The 20,210-nt window shown below is 33.8% G+C and overlaps 3 protein-coding genes across 5 annotated transcripts; 1 reads left to right on the forward strand and 2 right to left on the reverse strand.

Annotated features, from left to right (window-relative positions):
• Window positions 1-1,219: 1,219 nt before the first annotated feature.
• Window positions 1,220-2,180, forward strand: LOC114385705 (TPR-containing protein DDB_G0280363-like). The gene is made up of 2 exons (XM_028345745.1): window positions 1,220-1,249; window positions 1,538-2,180. Exon 2 carries the CDS (start codon window positions 1,558-1,560, stop codon window positions 1,918-1,920), a length of 363 nt encoding a protein of 120 aa, XP_028201546.1. The 5' UTR covers window positions 1,220-1,249; window positions 1,538-1,557; the 3' UTR covers window positions 1,921-2,180.
• Window positions 2,181-4,586: 2,406 nt separating this feature from the next.
• LOC114387909 (probable protein phosphatase 2C 42) lies at window positions 4,587-10,699 on the reverse strand. The gene is made up of 4 exons (XM_028348170.1): window positions 10,124-10,699; window positions 9,403-9,773; window positions 5,876-6,112; window positions 4,587-5,249 (listed from the first exon to the last, which is right to left on the reverse strand). The coding sequence occupies exons 1-4, from the start codon at window positions 10,419-10,421 to the stop codon at window positions 5,037-5,039; spliced, it is 1,119 nt and encodes a 372-aa protein (XP_028203971.1). The 5' UTR covers window positions 10,422-10,699; the 3' UTR covers window positions 4,587-5,036.
• A 5,680-nt stretch (window positions 10,700-16,379) lies between these two features.
• Window positions 16,380-19,754, reverse strand: LOC114386970 (GDSL esterase/lipase At4g16230-like). Of its 3 annotated transcripts, XM_028347056.1 has the most exons (6): window positions 19,449-19,754; window positions 19,221-19,348; window positions 18,606-18,851; window positions 18,265-18,520; window positions 17,291-17,591; window positions 16,691-16,791 (listed from the first exon to the last, which is right to left on the reverse strand). In XM_028347056.1, the coding sequence occupies exons 1-5, from the start codon at window positions 19,708-19,710 to the stop codon at window positions 17,326-17,328; spliced, it is 1,158 nt and encodes a 385-aa protein (XP_028202857.1). In that variant the 5' UTR covers window positions 19,711-19,754; the 3' UTR covers window positions 16,691-16,791; window positions 17,291-17,325. The 3 variants fall into 3 exon arrangements, with proteins under 3 accessions (XP_028202858.1, XP_028202857.1, XP_028202859.1); XM_028347057.1 differs by lacking the exon at window positions 17,291-17,591 and having other exon boundaries at window positions 16,380-16,791; window positions 19,449-19,753; XM_028347058.1 differs by lacking the exon at window positions 16,691-16,791 and having other exon boundaries at window positions 17,453-17,781; window positions 19,449-19,752.
• Between the last annotated feature and the right edge of the window lie 456 nt (window positions 19,755-20,210).

A 20,210-nucleotide genomic window follows, 5' to 3' on the forward strand; every position in this document is an offset into this window, starting at 1 on the left:
AACATTTTTTTATTATGATCGATTATAATAATAATCAATTATTTAATAATTTAATTTTTACAGTTGTATCTCAAAAATACATCCTTAATATTTTCTTATGTCTCAAACAGTATTATTTCGTTTCTAGAAGAAGATATCTAAATGAAGGGTAAAGAAAAAAGAAATGAAGGAGAGCTCAATGATAGAATAAATAAATTTCTCAAACTTTGAAAATATCCAAAACCAGAATCTAATCTTGATGAGTACCAACATCCTCTTCAATTCCACTTGTTCGTTGAAAATTATGTCATTCCTATCAAGACCAAATAGCAACCAACCAAATTATCATCCGAATTCTCCTAAGAGTTGTCCCTTTTACTAGACCCAAATGATCAGTGAAGTGAGTTTTCCCTAATTCAGTGCTACTATCAAAGCCCGCCAGGAATAAAACATTGACCCAACCTCTACCGATAAATCACATGAGAAAATAGGTGTTTAGGCTCTTGAATATCATTGCAAAATAGACAAAACATTGAGCAAGGATCCAGACAGATATTTTTCTTTTGTCCAAATTCATCTTAATAGGAATCCTATCCAGAATCAGCAACCATGTGGAGGCTATAAGATCTTGGGAGGTGCCAAGCATAGCCAAAAGTCATTCAAAAATTAGAGTTTACCCATCTCATCATTCTTTTGCCTCCTTAAACTCTTTCACCTATTACAAACCTGTTATGTTGATTGCATGGATTAACATGTTATTATGCTTTCGTGATTCACGTGGATGGTATTTTAATTACACTAATTTACAATTACTATTAACGTACGATAGTAGTAACATGCTATTATAACATGTTAAAATTCATAACTAAACATAGTTACCACAATTGTTAGTAAAAACTGGCAGTCAACTAGTCACAGTACCTCGAACAATTAAAATATAGCAAATTGTCTCCCATTATTAAATCACGAAGCGGAAATTTTGCCTTTAATGATTGAATAATTGAACATAAACCATGAAATAGCATTACTTACCGATGATAATAATAATTTCATCTTTGGTGGCCTTGCCAAGTGATCATACAATGGTATATAGCGCATCATGAAAATTAATTAGTGGCAATCCCACTCAAATTCCTTGCCATCTATAGTGCTACTCTGGGGCTACTCTACCTCTTTCTAACAGTACTGTCACACATTAATCGCTTCTATAAATTGTCACATTTTGCATCACAATCGTCATAGCCTTCAAACAATTAGAGCATATAACTTGGTACTAGCCAGTATACATGTCTAAAAAATCATATTTCTATATCTTAGTTTTCTATGTTCTTTATATAATCTAGTCTTGTTAATTAGTAGGTGATATACCAGTAACATATTAATCTCTGATAACTCACACGGTTAACTAGGTTAAATTTTTCTACGAACTATATGACTTTAAGTTTGCCATAAGCAAAAAGTATTGTTGAAGATATATACAAATAACTCACGTAGCTAATTATATACTTCAGTTCATTAATATTTTTGCTGATTTATTATGTATTTATTCCTTTCACAGGTTGTGGCAAATTGTGAAGCATGAGGACCTTACTTGCAGTACTCTTGTTTTTCTTCATGATGACGGTGACCATGCTGCATGTTGGTGCAGTCATCGTGGAGCATGAGCCAAAAACAAAGACAAAGCGCAATCTACTGAGCGAAACTTCTCTTGGACGAAAGGGCATGGGAACCGAGACAAATAACCAACAAACCATGAAGGTTTCTGCAAGTAATGCAAATACCAACACTGCTGATTCTGTCAGCAATAGCAAAGCGAAAAAGAACGACGACAACAATGGTGGCGACAACGACAAAAATGATAGCTCTCAGAACTACGGTTCAGGACCTGTCCTTAACAGCCACCACTATTTCCATATTCGCACTCCACCCATTCACGGCTAGCTCTATATATCTTGTCGGAGACGAAAAAGCTTCATAAATATATATATATATATGCATGGTGTTGCATGTATTTAGCACACCGGTTAAATAAAGTGCAACTAGCATGTGTCTATATATGTGTGTAAGTGTGCATGTTAGTTTCACTAATAACATATATAAAGCTATCAGTCTCTCCTCATGTGGTTTTTTTTACTATGTGTAAGTATGTGTGCCTTGTTACTAGGGCAAATGCATGTATGCATGTTTTTCTGTTTTTGGCTGATTTTATTGGTAAACAAGGCTATAAGCAACTAAAAACAAATAGTTCTTTAGTTTCATCTTTTAATTTCGTTATTTGCTTATCTGATTGATTTGGAAAGCCTGAATGAATTAAGTAACTAAAAACTAGACCATATATAGATGATAGATCATTCAAATTCCCCTATCCCAAGCTTTTATTAGGGTGACCGGACCTGACTCAAGCCAATCTAAATTAAAAAAAAAAAAAAGTGGATTAGTTTGGATATTCAAGTTTAAGTCAAAATGGGTGCAACTGCAACCTGGTTCTTATCGATTAGGTTGTGAGTTTAATTAGGGTTTAACTACCAATTTTATGTTTTTAAATCCTCACTCTTAGCCTTATAATTAAGCACCTCAATTTATAAAAGAGCAATGCTATATTACTCGAAAAACTCCTGCACGAAATCACACGAATTTCAAATAGACCAGTGAGTATATCTATAACCATTCAAAGGGGAGATAATAAAATGTGTTTTCCAACAAAAAAAAAAAAGGCAACTGTTCGTAACTTTCGTACTATTATGTTTTTGTACTATTTAGTAATTTCCGTTATAAAAAGACTACCTGTATTCGAACCATTTAAAAATTTTATTGTATGACCGTTTGAATGTCAAGTAAATATAAGCTCGAGGTAATTCTGCTTCTATCTAGATCCGTGACTCTGTAAAATTTTGTTTATTGGATTTTGAGGCAATTAAAATAGGCTTATAAGGTTTAACTCAACCATAATATATTTTGATCTCTTGAAAAATTCAAACCAAACTATAGTATAAAATTAATAATTGATTGTTTATTATTTATTTCTTACTCAAGGTATTTTTGCAATTAATTCAATAATTGATAGTTTTATCAAATACATCGCAAGTTCATACATATAAATATGTAAAATTGTAAATAGATAACATTAATAGTTTTCTAAATTATCCTTACTTAAGTTTGGATATAGTCATTTCCCAACAAAAAAAAGATTATTATTTTAGTTTCTCACAATAACTAATACTCATCTGATCCACGCCATATATGCACACACAATTTAAGATTAGAATACAAATAATAAAATGGTTGTGGTAATTGATAGTATAAAAAAACTGTGGTAACTCGAGCCTTTGCGGTTTTTCTTTTTTTCCTCTCTGTTTTTCAAAAATTGTTTTTGAGATATAGAAATGTTAGTGAGAGAGAGGAATAAGCTATTTTTTTTTTTTCTAAAAGAAAAGAAAGCAAAACTACAATCACGGAAGGAAGTTTGCAATAGCATCACGAAATAGCTAAATCTTAAGGACAACAAAAAGGACAAACCAATAAATGTTAAATGGAGAGTTTGAGCTTAACATTTCACATGAATATCATTAATGTTTCACACGCATAACAGTGACATCTCAATTCCTAAAGACAAGAGTCTGATGTACTCAATGATTATCCTGGTTAATTGGAAAGCTCTGAACTTCACATTTCTGGTGATAAAAATGTGAACGTACAGCAAAGTGGGCGTTTCGGTAATTTTGCCCGGTCATCAAAATTAATTTTGAGATGAGTACATTTTTTTTAAATAAATAAAAATTTTCAATGTTTTTAGTAAATTCTATCGTTTTTTGTGTGTGAATAGTAAATTCTATCTTTAAGTATATATGCATAGGACTAAAAAAAAATATATTTATATCTATACTTTATAAATAATTTTACTTTACCAAAATAAAATTAAATCTGTTAAATTCATTTCCAAAATATTATTTCTAAATATAAAATGAACAGAGCTGATACCGATCAGAGTATTAATAACATTATATATATCTACAGATGTTATTTTGAATTTTATAAGTACTTAATTATGGAGGTAATTTTTCAATGTGCCAATCACTATTGCATCATTATTACATTATTATTAATTTTGTTGACCAATCCTTACAATTTTCTTTTCCTTAATTTTCCACTTTTTTATTTAAAAAAATTGAGTGTGTTATCGTTATTGTGCTATGCTTTTCTAGTAACTTTTCTTAACTTTGGTATTTCATTTTTTTCTTAAATGAAAGATGCTTAACGATGTTATTAAATGCTTATTTTACCACATAAAGATGTAGATTATCAAGCATCAGCCTTTGCGTAAAAAACACAAAATCAAGCATCAGACAGGATCTGTTTATCTAAAATTTTAAAACGATCAATAACCACATTTAAAGTTAAAAATTATCTCTAACAATGACAAGCCTTTATTCGTAAATTTTTTGAACGATTGAAAAATAATTTTTAAATTAATAAATTTTTCTTTTCTAAAGAGAATATTTTTCTTCCTTAAGGTAATAAATCCTTAAAACATTAATAATATGAACACTTCATACGGTAAGTGCTTCAATTTCTGTTGAAAAAGACAACAATCATAAACCTCATTCCGCTACGATGCTTAACTTTATACTAAAATTAACATATCTTCTGATTAAATAATTGAATTCATTCAATCAACAAGCTGATTGAGGATTATCCAGGAAATCGTACATACATGATACAACCTTGCTCGTGCACGAAATTTACACGGAAATTAGATCAAGCACTTCCTTCTAATCACAGCATTATGTAAATATGGGCAAGGGATTTGACAAATTGCTAATCAAAAGTTACTTTTCTGATATTTTTTTTTTCTTTTTCTCTTTTTCATTTTCATGGATAAACTTCTAACAAGTGTTACAAGTTCGTGCGTCATCAATAAGTTGTCTCGGTATCAGTAACCATACGTGGCAGCACTATGAATGGTATATTCTAGCAACGTACCAATGGTGTATTTTCTGGTATTGGCACAGTTGCCAGAACACCCGTATAAGAGAAGCATGTTTACAAATCATGAAGCGTCAGTGATCGAGAGCACTACGAATTGTAAGTGGTGTATTTAGAACTGCACCCCTGGATATAAGGTTGTGGTTTAAGAATAAAACAATAACAGTTATATCGTCGTGAAAATGGCGACGAACCTTCTTGTCAATCTTGTAAAGGTCTGAATATCGCATTTCACGTTTTCTTGCTGCTTCTTGTAGGGCAGCCTTGACAAGTTTCTTCGCACTACCCTGCATTCACACAATTTATAAGCACCAATGGATTCAGGATAGGCACGAGAATGGCATGACAGTGAAAAAAAAAAAATCAACAACCAGCTGAGAAAATAAAATTAACCCTTCAATTTCAACTATTGTGGAAAAAATAAAATGCAAAAACATATCATGAAATTGTATTTCTAGAACTTCATGGTTCTCGAGTATTCTGCATCATACCCTTTGAGGACTAGCAATACAGGTTGCAAGAGTTTCACAACTCATTGACAAAGTTAAAGCACCAGGAAGGGTTAGAAGGGTTATAAGGTTGGCTAAATGGTGAAGAGAAAAGGGAGGCGGGAGAGAGGTTGAGTTTGAATCCCCTCCCCCCAGGCAAGCAGTTGAGAAGTTGACTGTGAAGATGTATAACTTGTCAAGCCTATGACTATTCTATTCACTGTAATATTGCGAAATAGTAGTGGTTGCACTCAGATAATAAGGTAACAATAGATGTAATCAATGTGTTAAATTAAGTTCAAAACAAATAAAACCAAAGCATTCTGTAGTCATATTTAGATGATGGAAAGAAACCATGAAGCAAGTGATGTCCAGTACACAACTAAGTACTATTAAGAAAATCAAAAGGTAGAAAAGAATCTTACCGCGCATGGACTGCTGTGAACAATATCCACTGCTTGATCATTACTCAGGTGCTCCCATAAACCATCTGATGCAAATATAAGGAAGGAATCATTTGGTTGGAGAGGATGAGAAAGAATAGTTGGATTAGCAGACAAGAAAGGCATGTTCATTGGTTCGGGGAGTCTGAATTTTGCATTAATGGGTTCTCGGTTAAACTGCGCATGTTTCATATATACGTCACCTATAGATCTAGAAACCTGCACCAAATATCATGAAAGTGGTGATATGTATCACCATTAATTCGAGTGGAAAGTAACACTGTAAAATAAGATAATGGTTGCAGGAGTTACTAGGAAAAACATGAACCATTAATATCATAAATTGATTAAAAAAAAGCAGCAGAAGATTGAATGGGAAAAGCATATTTACAGTTTGTGCTTACTGCTTTCATTGTTCTCATACATAACCATGATAATAACGCAAATGATTTTTCACAGAATTTATAATTGAAAACTAAGTTAACCAACAAACTTAATAGATACTATCTCTTTTCATTTTTAAGTGTCTTTTAAGGTTTTATACAGGAACCAACAAATACAATAAATTTTCTTGTTTCTAATAAATAGTTATGAAGTTTCTTATTGTATCCTTTTTCACTTTACTCCATAATAAATGTTTGCAAGTTTTTCATTTTCACTTTCATGATAAACGTGTAAATTAAGAATTAGGAGGGAAGTAAAAGTATAATTGACAAAAAATAATTTTACCTTCAAATTTGAAAACAACAAATAGGAACAAAAATCTGAAAATTTGACACTTAAAAAGAAACAGAAGGGATATAAACAAAAACAACATCAAGATGAGTAGAAGCAGAATTTTGTGAAACATAAAAGTATTTAAGTTTTCTAAAGTACCAATTATTTTACATTAGTAAACAATCAACTTAAAACACTCCTCTCCAGTCCCTGCACCCACCTCATCTTTCTTTTTCATATCACAATTACCATAATCATAATAATTTTTCTAATACTTTTACATTTTTTTAATCTTTTTAAAACTTCAAATATGTGATGTGGGATAACTAACCCCCTCATGCAAAATATTGGTGACAACGTTGTTTCATTCAAACTTCTGGCCTATAACCTAATCTTTCTTTTGTTGTGTTTCTTGGTATGTGGCTGTATCATTTCCTGTGTACTTAATCAAAGCACAAAAACACTAGATTTACATTGATAGTATCATAGTAGACAACTCTGAAATCTGAAAATACAAGCAAATCAATTTATGTTTTATTATGTAGGTGGTCTAAGATTATCACTTCTAAACTCACGGGGATGCTCAATGGTATATACCAATTATATACTGCAAAACAGAAGACCAAGTGAACACTTTCACCTGATATATGTGTTATGCATAGCATTAGATAGGCATCATCATTTGACAGTTCATTTCTTATTGCATTGTCCTATAGCCACTTGGATCTGAAGTAGTAGGTTACTTCATGCCATTGGGGAATCAGGAATCCTGGGCTGGGAATAATCTCTCAACTTGGACCAACTCCATTCAAGTTTCAACTACTTTTAAGGAATTTGGTATAACTACGGAAGATAAACTTTATGCTATTCTGCTTGTATTTGCATTTACTGTAATAATCATATCTTTAAAAATCCTTCTCAGACCTCGCATCTCATATGGCAGGATTCCTTTTCTGGCCTATTTTTGGTGTTTAGCCCATGGAACTGGTTAGCATGCTGAGAAATAGTCAGATCAGATATACAAAGGGTTTATTGAGTTTCATTGTCTTGATTTCCTTGATTGACTTTTATATGTTTCTTGCTTGTTCCTTGCTTTATGAGGATATCTTGTTTGACTCTTTTTCTTCATAATGTTTCTTTCTTCCCCAACCATCTTTTATAGGACAAAGGATATTTATACTTTCAGCAGGGAAAAAAGACTGTCTGAACTGAATGGGTTTGTTTAATGAATTAGAATGCGCTGACAGTGAAAAAGTTTATTTATTCTATATTAAATTTCAAGGTAAGATAGTTGACTTTTGTAATAATTACCTTAAGAGTGTGTTTGGATGAGAGAATTTAATAAGAATTTCAAATACTTCAATTGAAATTCTTATATTTTCAAAATTTTGTGTTTGGATAAAAAAATTAAAATTGTGAGGGTGAAAGAAAATGAATGCAAAGAGAAGAGAAGATATGGTTGGTGTGTTTCCAAAGAGAAAAATATTGATGCGGTAAAGGGAGTCGCAGGGGAACCGGGACATGACGGTGTACACCACCATACCCGACCACAACATTCAGTCAACGGCGCAAAGCATGACCCAGACCCTCCACACCGGCAAGCACCACCGCGTGATAGGCAGCGATGACTGCTCCCCTGACTGACGGATGCAGTTCTACATGTCTCCTTACGCTCGCACCCGATCGACGCTCCGCGAGCTCAGACGGTGTTTCTTGAAGAAGGGGATCATCGGCGTGAGAAAAGAGTCACGAGTTCGAGAACGAAATTTCGGGAACTTTCAGGTGGAAGAGAGGATGAAGGTTATAAAGGAAATACACAAACATTTTAGAAGGTTCTTCTATCAAGAAGAGAATTTCAATTTCTCACATTTTAGAAGGAAATTAAAATTCCACATTTTTAGTTGTTTAAAATTTTGTTTTAAAATTTCAAAAATTTAAAATTTTCATAAAAAAACATCCAAACAATGAATTTTAGATTAAAGAAATTTAAATTCTCTGATAAATTATTTTCCTCAGTTAAAATTCTTTATTCAAACACACTCTAAAAGTCATTTCAAGAGTGATTTCTAATTGATTGGTAGTGTAAAAAATTACAGTGACAATATATGAAAATTAAACTATTTACAATGACTTCAAACATTGCCATCTAGCTTCACTAACTATACTTCCCAAGTCTGATCTCTGCTTCCATTACAGGGAGCTGTATGCCACAATGATTAAACTTGGGTGAAGAAGAAAAATAATGGTTTTATAACTTTTTTTTATGCACCAATAACAAAGTTAATGTATTTTTTTTTGGGTGAAGAACTAAGTTAATGTATTCTAATTCTAAATGAAAACTCTCTTTTTATTAGGCAATTTGAAGGAATTTCTGGCAACAATATTGTAGAAGATAAAGAGGATGGGAGTAACACGAGGAATGTCATGTGGCATGCACAAATATATAATAATAATATAACTTAAAGATAAATTACAAAACACGCAGTAAAATAACAACTATACCCTGAGGCTATGGCTTTACAAATCTTAAGTCGGTTATCATATATGATTTTCATAAACTATGGATCATCAAATGCAGCATGTATGGACACAGATGTTTTATTTTATTCCTCTTCTTTTTTAGAAGCCTGAGGACAAAGGTTTGGTTGCTTCCAACCCAATTTTCCTATCATCAAGATTTAATACTCAAGTTCCTTCCGCTCAGGACTTCAAGAAGAAAACACAATAGGGAATTCAAACAAATATTAATTGGCAAGGAGAGTTTTTGAGAGGACGCAAGCATATAAAATTACCTGAATAATGCCCTTTACTCTCCACACTCCATGTTTGAGGACAACAATCTGGGGGTCATTCGGGTGCAATTCCTTAAGCTCCTGCCTGACAGCCTCAAAATTCGCATTGTGCTCCGTAGACAACTGAATCGCGGCCATCCCACCGGTGTTGCCAACTCTCCTACCCAACACAGCACGGGAATCTCCAAGACTTGCCACAAAGAGTGTCTGCCGACAAATAACCCCAACCAAACAACACGTCCCAGTAGTCGCAATCTGCGGCCGAGAGCTCCACAGCTCCGAAACAAGCGCCGTAAACCCCTCCTCTGTCCGCCGGAACGCCTGATGAATGGCCTCAGATGTCACAACACTCTGTGACTCGGCCAATATCGCTGCAGCACAAACAACAACTACATAACAATGGCTCCTAAAGTACCTAAACACACAACATCCATTGCCCTTCGACACAGATACATAACAATATTTTTATTTTTTTAAAAAAGAGGTCGATTGTGACATAGCTCCAACACAATTACACAACACGCATTTTTCAACTGTTCATGATTGCCGTGAAAAGCGCAACTACTTTTAGGTGGTGAAATTAAAATCAAAAAGCAAAAATTTCACGAAAAGCGAAGATACGAAAATCACTTACAACCAAAAACAGTTCCAACTCACGATCGACAATTGGAATCACGGTATTTATATATAAGGAAAGAGATTGAATCGCGAAGTAGCTAACCTTGGAGATTGCGGAACAAGTTATCGCAAACGTAGCGGGAGCAATCGGGGCCGCCGTGGCCGTCGTAGACGCCGACGAAGGTGCCGAAGGCGCCGGACTCGATCTGGCTCTGGTCCTCGATGACCTGGTTGGCCTGGACGACGGCCATGGAGAAATCGCCGGCTGCAAACTTTCCGATGTCGCGGAACCAGAGGAGGCCGTCCTTGCATTCTCTTCCGGCGGCGGCATTACCGGCATCGTCACCGTGCCCGAACGGCTTCCAACAGCGCGCGATAAGGCTCATCAATGCATGGAGCATCCCACATCTCTCAGAAACCCTAACCCTAGGCCCCCAGCACCGGAACCTCTTTTCCCAATGGTGGCGCGCGCGGTGCTCCGAATCTGAGGAAAGAATTGGATAAAGAAGGGGTGCGCAGGATAAGAAGGGGGGTGCAGGTTAGCGCGAGGTGAGGAAGGAAGCAAAGGGCGTGTGTGTGTTCGGTGGTGGAGAAACAGGAATGGGCTCGTTCGCTCTCTTGTTGGGAGAGAGGATGGCGTGGGGAAGCCCCTCTTGAGTGCTTTTCTTTTCAATGTCTTTTTTATTAACAATATTTTCTGTTATCTATCATCACCTCTCTCTTTTTTTTTTTTTTTTCACTTTCCTCTTCCATTTAATATTCTTTTCATAAGTTTTTTTATTTTATTTTTTTCACATTTTTTGAAACAGAACTATTATATCTCTGTCAAACCTTCACTATTTAAGGTATTTGTATATTAAAACTCAAACTCTACACATTTAATAAATCTGAAACAATTCTATGTCAATCAATTTAAGCATTGGATGATTATTTTTTTACACATATACATATTATATATCTCTTTGTTTAAAAATAATCATACAATTGATATTAAACATAGATATCTCTTTTAATAATAATTTAAATCTTAACTTATCATGTTATTAGTCTCTTTTAATAAGAATTTGATTTTTTTTTACTAAAAAATTTGAATATTAGTTGGTGCCTTTGTGAAGACTAATGTTTTCATCAAATTTAATTTTATTCGTTATAGTTTCTTTTAATTATGTGTTTATATATACAACAAATATCTCTCGCAAAAAATAATCTTATTTGAATTGAATAGAAAATTATTGTCAAGACTCAAATTTGAGGTTATTAATCTAATTAAAATAATTTTATACTAATTCATCACTTTTTTTTTGTTTCAAGCATGTTACATGAATTTTTAATTTTTTTATCGTCATTAAATTTCTTACTAAACTTTATTATTAGAGGAAACTTTTACTGCAATTTAACTTTGGAAGCTTGTTTAGTACAGAGATCATGAAAAGATGGTGTCACGTACCCTTGCAAGTTCATGGACAACACCATTGACTTGTGTCTTGGCAAATCCAATAACATATGATGGATTATTAACTAATAACCTCCTGCAATCTTAAATAATGTTACCCAACTCAGACTTGTCCATGGTTGTGCTCTTGATGATTCTATCCACTATCATCTTGCAATCAACTTCAAAAATGATAGTGTGAAGTCCGAGTATGCTCGAGAAAGTGATTGTTGAAGCAAGAGTCCACACTTCTCCCTCTAGTACCGGTAAACAAGGGTGACGAAAATTTGTTCTGATAGCAACAATTTTTCCAATATAATCCCGAATACACAATCCCATACCATTCAAATTTGCTTGCTGCCTGAAGCTTGCATCAACGTTACACTTCATGAACCCTTGAGGCGGAGGACTCCATGTTTCTCTATCACTGGCAGTCTCCAAAGCATTGTTGTGCCACTGCACCTCTTTAGCACGAAACCAATCTTGGTAAAAAATTGTCTGCAATTTTAATCACTGCTCAATCTTAGACGTCCTTGTTACTCCATAATTTGTCATTACGCCGATGCCAAAGACTCTACAGCATCATGGCAACACGCTTCCTTTGACACAAATTGATTTTTTCGATCAGTTTGAATATAAAACCGGGGCATGAATTCACCTCAACCAAGAGTTCTTCAATAGTATGCCTTAACTGAATCTCCTCCCAGCAACCCATGTTTTCAATTTGTGAAGCACAGAGTCGGCATAGTAACGAGCACTCTACACCACGGGTTCTCAAATTGGACTTTGTTGGCAAACATCCTCTACATAACCTCTATAGAAACAGCTTGACCCTAGGTGAGATTTCCAGCTTCCATATCAACGACCAATCTCCTTCCATACTCAAGCCATTATAGTCAATAAACTCATGCATTATGAGTTGATATGCACTCCTGACAGTGTATTCCCCATTGCTAGTGAACCGCCACAGCCTTTCATCACCATGGGAAGATGCTATTATTGGAATTTTCATTATTGCATGCACGTCTCTAGGACACAGAAACTGGTTCAAAAGTTCAACATTCCAACAAGCATTCGAACTATCAATTATATCATCCACCATCATGTTCTCTAACCCTCCAATAGTCGGTGTCTCAATAAAAGGTGGTTCTCCAATCTCAATCAAGGCTCATTCCAAAGTCTGATACTCTTACCATTGCCCAACTTCCATCTAAATCCTTCCTTAATGACCAATTTAGAAGAGAAAATGCTCTACCAAGTAAAGGATGGATTGTGCCCTAAAACCGCTTCCATAAAGTCCACCTTGGGTAGTATTTGGCTTTAAAAACTCTTGCCCGCAGAACATTTGGCATAGTGCTAATCCTCCACCCATGCTTTCCTAACATGACCAAGTTGAAAGCATATAGATTTCTAAATCCCAATCTCCATTCTCCTTCATATTGCACATTTTGTCCCAGGCCAACCAATTAATTCCTTTCACTCCTCTCCTGTTTCCTCACAAAAAAAATAATAATTCATCACCTTTTGAAGCTCATCCCCAGTAGACTGAGGTATTTGGAAAATACTCATACCTAAGTATATGGGAATAGCTTGCACCACAGACTTAATGAAAATCTCTCTTCCAACCATAGAAAGTGTCCTTCCACAACAAGAATTAATTTTTTGCCACACCTTATCTTTAACAAAATTAAAGATAGCTCTTTTGTTTCTTCCAACAACAAATGGAAAGCCCAAATACTCACCTCTTCCTCCACCTTCCCTCACCCCAAGAACAACAATAATAACATTCCTAATACCATTAATATCCACATTTTTATTGTAGGTGACTTCAGATTTATGCAAATTTATTAACTAACCTGAAGTAATGCATGATTTTAGATGCTACCAAGGCATTGTCAACAATAGATCTCCCAAGCACAAAAGCATATTGTTCCTTAGACACACATTTATCAATAACTTTACTCAACCTATTAGTCAATACCTTGACCAAAATTTTGTAGACCACGTTGTATAAAGAAATAGGTCTGAAGTCCTTCATACCTCTAGGATGGTCTACTTTTGGAATGAGCACAATATTGATATCGTTAACTGAGAAAGGAAACTCCCCTTGTTGGATCCATTGGCAAGCAAGGAAAACATCTTCTCCATAGATGCTCCAAAAATGCTGGTAGAAAGATGGGCTGAATCCATCCGATACTAGATCTTTGTCAGGTTGCATCTGGAAAATTGCCTCCTTAAATTCCTCTCTTATGAATGACCTCATTAAATTCACATTGTCTTCATATGATATTTTGGGTGCCACCTTCTGTATAATTGGATCATAAATCCCTTCATTGCCAGAAAAAGACCTTCAAAATAATCAAACAGTAGTGAACATATCTCCTCTTGGCTCTCCACTCTTCTACCTTCCTCATCCTCCAACCAACCAATATATTTTATTTTGTTTTGAGAAGAAGCTAATGCATGGAAATATTTTGTGTCCATGTCACCTTTCTTCAGCCAGTGCATTGATTGTTGTTTCCAAAAGGAACACATGGTGTGTAAACTTAATAAATCAATATATGGACTTAAACAGACTTTCCGACAATGGTATCTTAAGTTCAATGATACTATTACGTCCTTTGGATTTAAGAAAAACACTGTTGATTAGTGTATATATCTGAAGGTCAGTGAGAGTAAATTTATATTTTTTATTCTGTATGTTGATGACATCTTGCTTGCAACTAATGATCTTGGTCTATTAAGTGAGACTAAGAAGTTTTTCTCTAACAACTTTAAAATGAAAGATATGGGTGAGGCAAACTATGTGATAGGAATATAAATATTCCATGATAGATCACAAGGACTGTTAGGCTTGTCTCAAAAATCATATATTAATAAAGTTTTAGAGAGATTCAGAATGGATAAATCTTCAGCATCTCTCATTCCAATACAGAAAGGAAACAAATTTAATCTCATGCAATGTTTAAAGAATGATCTTGAACAAAAACAAATGAAAAATATCCCTTATGCATCTATTGTTGGGAGTCTAATGTATGCTCAAACATGCACAAGGCCAGATAATTAGCTTTGCAGTTGGTATGCTTGGTAGATACCAAAGTAATCCAGGATTGGATCATTGGAAAGCTACAAAGAAAGTCTTAAGATACTTGCAAGGGACAAAAGATCACATGCTTACTTATAGGAGATCTGGTCATCTTGAGGTGATTGGATATACAGATTTAGACTTTGCTAGTTGTATAGATACAAGAAAGTCTACATTTGATTATGTGTATCTTTTAGCCAGAGGAGCGATTTCATGAAAAAGTGCAAAGCAGTCAGTCATTGCTGCATCCACCATGGAGACTGAATTTGTGGCATGCTTTGAGGCCACAGTTCAGACTAATTGGTTGTGAAATTTTATTTCAGGACTGAGAGTAGTTGACAATATTACCAAGCCGCTGAAAATTTATTGTGATAATATTGTAGTTGTCTTCTTTTCTAAAAATGACAAGTATTATAAAGGTGCTAAGCATATGGAATTGAAATACTTTGCTGTTAAAGAAGTTCAAATTCTTAGAATGTGAATTTTTTTATGGTGGAATCAAATATAATGTTAAGAAGATTTATAATAATTTACTTACGCACCTTATTCAATCAATTAAATTAGTTTTTATTAATAGTCTTTGAATGTGAAAGTTAATCGGTAAAAATTTCTTACAAAACATATACATTTAAGAATTTATACACATGACGACACTTTGTAATTTTGCAATAAAATTATGAGCATTTTACACTTATCCATACATTTAAGATTTTTTCTCATGAAGATGAGAGCAAATTACATTTGTAGCTCCCAAGTTCTTTTTTAAATTACACATAACATCACTTTTTATATATTAACTCTATTTATGTTTAAAAATATTACACTGAACTTTCCTTATATGTTATACTAACATCTCTTTAATGTTTCAAAACATTACACTTATATTTCTTATATATTACACTAATACTCCTACAAGAGAAATTATTATATAATTTCATGAAACCTCATGGATATTTAATGTAATTTACTCTAAAAATTAACAAACAATAAATTACTTAATTAGTATAATAATTTTACTAAATTATCCAAGTATCATGACATTGATTATTTATTTAGGAGAAATATTTAAATAAAACTTAATATTTCATTAAATACTTAAAACGTCACTTAATATAAAATTTATATCTTGTTAACAAATTCACTTTTTTTATCCGTAAAGTAGGAATAATTTACTCTAAAGATTAAGAAACAATAAATTACTTAATTACTATAATAATTTTACTAAATTATCCAAGTATCATCACATTGATTATTTATTTAGGGGGAAAATTCAAATAAAAATTTAATATTTCATTAAAAACTTAAAACATCACTTAATATAAAATTTATATTTTGTGTTAACAAAGTCACTTTTTTTATCCATAAAGTAGGAATTGAAGATAATATTAGAAATTTATAGCATGCATCTTACTCAACTAACTAAATTAAACTCTTGGTTAACAAACTCACTTATTTTGAAAAAAAGAAATATAATGCATCAAAATCAAAATTTTAATGTACATATATTATTCTATATTAAATAGTTATAATAAATTTCATTGTCATAACATTTTATACTTTGCTTAAAAATAACTATTTTATACTTAAGTAATAATATACCAATTATTTATTGATATATACTATAATCAGAGTAATATTAAACTTTAAAAATAATAAATAGAAAGCTCAATACTAAAATCAAGAAAATTAATAATTCTTTTTTTAAGGTTAAATAAAATTAATTTTGAAATATGGACTGTAACTGGAATATATATTTAAATTAATGTTAACAATAAGTTTACATTAATACGTGTCCTATACTAAATTAAAATAATTCTAAACATTTCCCAAGCATGCACAGAGTTGTATGGTAATTTTTACATAAGATTTCTTAAAGCGAGTTTATGTCTGATGTAAAGTGCATAAACTATATCTACCTTTAATTAATTTATACTTCATCACGAATGAGTACACTTTCACTGTGCATTTTACAAATAAATGAGTTTTTCTTTTCTAGTTTCCCACAAAATTTCCAATTCACATCCATTGGATTAAGCTTTGGAAAGTTGACAAATGTTTATAGGTAAAATGTCACGAGTATCACCATTTATGAGACGCTCAGCAATAACAGCATTGGCAGCATCACTAGGATGGTAAGTATCCCAGAAAACATACTTGGACCGGTCCTCACAAACTTTTGAATTACGATTGCATGGAATCAAGCCTCCAAATCGACCAGCCAAGTGACAGCATGCACTATTCGGATTCTCAAAACCTGTTGCACATTGAAATGCTACATTCTTACTCACAATCGATCATGCAATTTTGGGTACTTGAATGAAAAAAGAAGTTAGTCTTCAGAAATATCAAAAAAGTTCGATTTTGGTCCCTCTTTTCACCCTCATATTTTATAAATGTCTTATTTTTCAACTTAGAGTTAAGGTTGGTTATATCCAATTCTAAGTGGTATTATTTTATATTATAAAATTTAAAATATGAATTATGGGGTTAAAAGTCACCATAAAATTGTATAAAAAAAAATACAATATAATATAATTTATGATATTTTTTAACCTCTACAAATTGTAAATAAATATAAAAAAAAAGCCACCACCTAAACCATCATCACCACACTTGAACCAAACAACCACCGCCTCCAACCAAAAAGCCCACCATCTCTAAGTAGCCAAGCCTAATCCTAACTCCCAAATCAGAAATCCCCACCCCCAAATTTGAAATCCCTAGCCCCCAAATGAAATGAATTTTGAAGGCACCTGCAATTGGCAATCAATCTGCGTGGTGGGATCCATCATAGTGTGGTCATGCGTGTTGAAACTGAGGGACGAGAAGAAGGGCATAAAGAAGGCCTGGGCATTGAGAGCGTTGGTGTCATGAAGGTTGGTGCTGAGATGGTCTTCAAGGACTCGACCCTTTCAACTTCGTCCTCAGTGAAGACAATGTCGGTGTCGGCAGCGGCGATGACAATGTAGGTGGTTTCGACGACAAGGGAGATGAATAAGTTTAGGGTTTGGAGGAGTGGGGTCATTTTGGGAGGAGGCTCTGATGGAAGGTAACCTGAACGACGAGGAAGAGGGTAAGTGAGGTGGCGGGAAGGAGATGAGGAAGAAGAAGAAGAATGAGAGGCTTTAGGAGAAGAAGAAAGAAGGAGAGAAAGAACTTTTAACACTTGTCAATATTTAATTCACAAATGGGCCAGCTTACATGCATAGTCAACGCACACGTAGGCTTAGAGTTGACCGAGTGACTTCTAGTAAAAAACAATACATTTATAAAATATAAACTCGAAAAGCTGACCAAAAATTTCGTAGGAGTAGAAACTAAATATATTCATATTTCTGAGAAGTAAAAGCATATTTTAGGCAAAAAAAAAGCATAAACTTATGATTTAGTCCCCGTATATGTGTGGATTCTCAATTTGGTCATATACGAAAAAGCTTATTAAACCAATTCCTATACTTGCAAACTTAGTGCATGTTTGATTTTCCATCCAACTTGTTGTTGCACGAATTTCGGGACAAATTCAATGGTCCCACGTAAACTGAATGCAGATGGAAGGATGGAGATGCTTTTGCAAGCATCCTTTTGCTAGCGATGTCTGTTTTGAAACGGATACACAAACATGCTCTTACTGAGTTAGGGATATGATAAATTTAACAAGTTTTTATGTATAGGGACCAAATTGAAAATCTGCAACATATGTGTTTAGCCAAAGTAAATTGTAACCCACCGTAGTCATTATAATTCTGTAGGATATCTTCCATGATATGGTAAACATCTGCATAAACAAATAATGACCCCTCCAATTTTGTCCTCAGCTCTGCAACAAGGCTCTTCAATTGGGTGTTAAATAACTGAGCCAGCTCATTTGGTAACGTGACACATTCATCTCCAGCAAATGGGGTAAAATCCCTCACATATGGTATACACCCAATAGGCCCTACATTTACCACAACAATTTTTCTGGCCCCTAGATTGAATAGCCGCTGCAAATAGTAAATTGCACGTGATCAACTAGGAAAATTAGAACATTCTTTTAAACAAAGTTTTCTAGGTTTTTAGCAAAATTACAGTGAGTTGTAGTCTGAGTCTTGATACCAATGTGGCCACAAATGATTCCGGAGATACCAACACCCTCTCTGGAATTGAGAGTATGGGTGTCAAATAGTTATCCAAGAAATCATTTGAGCCTAATGCTACTGTAAAGAGGGCCTTCTTAAACAAATTGAGAGCTGCAGGAACACCAATTAAGGAGATGATTTCTTCCCTCGTATTTGCAAAGTTATCTATCTGTGCATCGAAGTTGATTCGTCCCCCCTGTTATTGACATGAAGATTCTGCCTATCATCACTATTTTACATATTAATGGTACACAAATTATGAGTTTATTTTTCATACCATCCAACCAATTAGAAACGAGCTTAAATATGATTTTCAAAGTAATCATTACAAAATTTAATAATCTTATCATGTATAATAGTGTATGATTGAATCACACAGTAAAAAGTATATTCTAATTAAATTCTAAATTATATCATAAGCAATTGTTCTAACTAAGGAGTGTGACATAGGACAAGGAGTAAGGATAAGCCTGTTTTGTATGGTTCAAAATTGAAATTTGAAGTTTAATACTCCCAAATATTGTACATAGAACTTAACCAAACATTAGTCAAAGCAAAAACTTACAAAAATTTGGCCAGAGTTGTTAAGAATTCCACCTGCACCAGAGGCATAATTGACACCCTTTAGAACCACTGATCCAGTAGTAGTGGGAGCCAAGTAAGGAGGAGAAAAGCCAAGACCCAGTTTCTGATCTAGTGCCACACATCACACCATGCTCAAAAAAGAGAGATAATAATCGATACAATAATTTGAACAAAGAAATAAAGAACCTAATGAAAACCAGTGACTCACTTATAACATCTGCAACTGTTCTTCCATTGCTGAAACGACCAGTGGCCATTCCAAAATCAATTCCATAAGGGTCATGGTTTGCTTTGGCCAGTGAAACAATATAGTTGTTGTTCCCTACATCGAGCAGGGAATCCCCGAAAACAAAAGACGCTGGTACATAATTTGATAAGCCAATCTTGAACAAGAGCAAGACCATAAAAACTCGAAACATTATCCCAAAAATGACTCTTCTATTCAAATAAATAGCCATAAAAAAGGACATTATTATAGAAAATGTCTGTTTTGTTCTCTGCTCAAGGATAGGACATACAATGAGTTTTATAATGTGCCAATGATTAAGGTGAAATACACAAATAATTGCCACTAACTGTTAGTCTTGTTGAAGCACATGGTGGACCCACCAAGGAATTTTTATAATATTGTGTGGAAAATGAGCTTAATTCTTTAGTAGGCTAGAAAGCCAGTTTTGCTTCTAATAACAACATAGCTCGTGTTTTTCATTCTATGACATCAAAGTCGCTAGTGTCACACATCGTAAGTTTAAAGGCATTGCCCGTGAGGGAGTGATTAGTCAATAAATTAATAAGGGGTGGCAGCACAGTTATGAATCAGGGTAGGAACAAAAGGCGCTCATTTTTGCTTCAACAATGACAAGATCAATAGCCATTGGTACTTGAGAGTTAGGCTTCTTTCTCTACACAATTATTGTAGTCTCCCGGATAAGGTTTAGCACAAAAGACTGAGTTTCTTAAATATATTGAC

This window comes from Glycine soja, chromosome 15, assembly GCF_004193775.1.
Source record: "Glycine soja cultivar W05 chromosome 15, ASM419377v2, whole genome shotgun sequence".
In the NCBI taxonomy this organism is placed as follows: Eukaryota; Viridiplantae; Streptophyta; class Magnoliopsida; order Fabales; family Fabaceae; genus Glycine; species Glycine soja.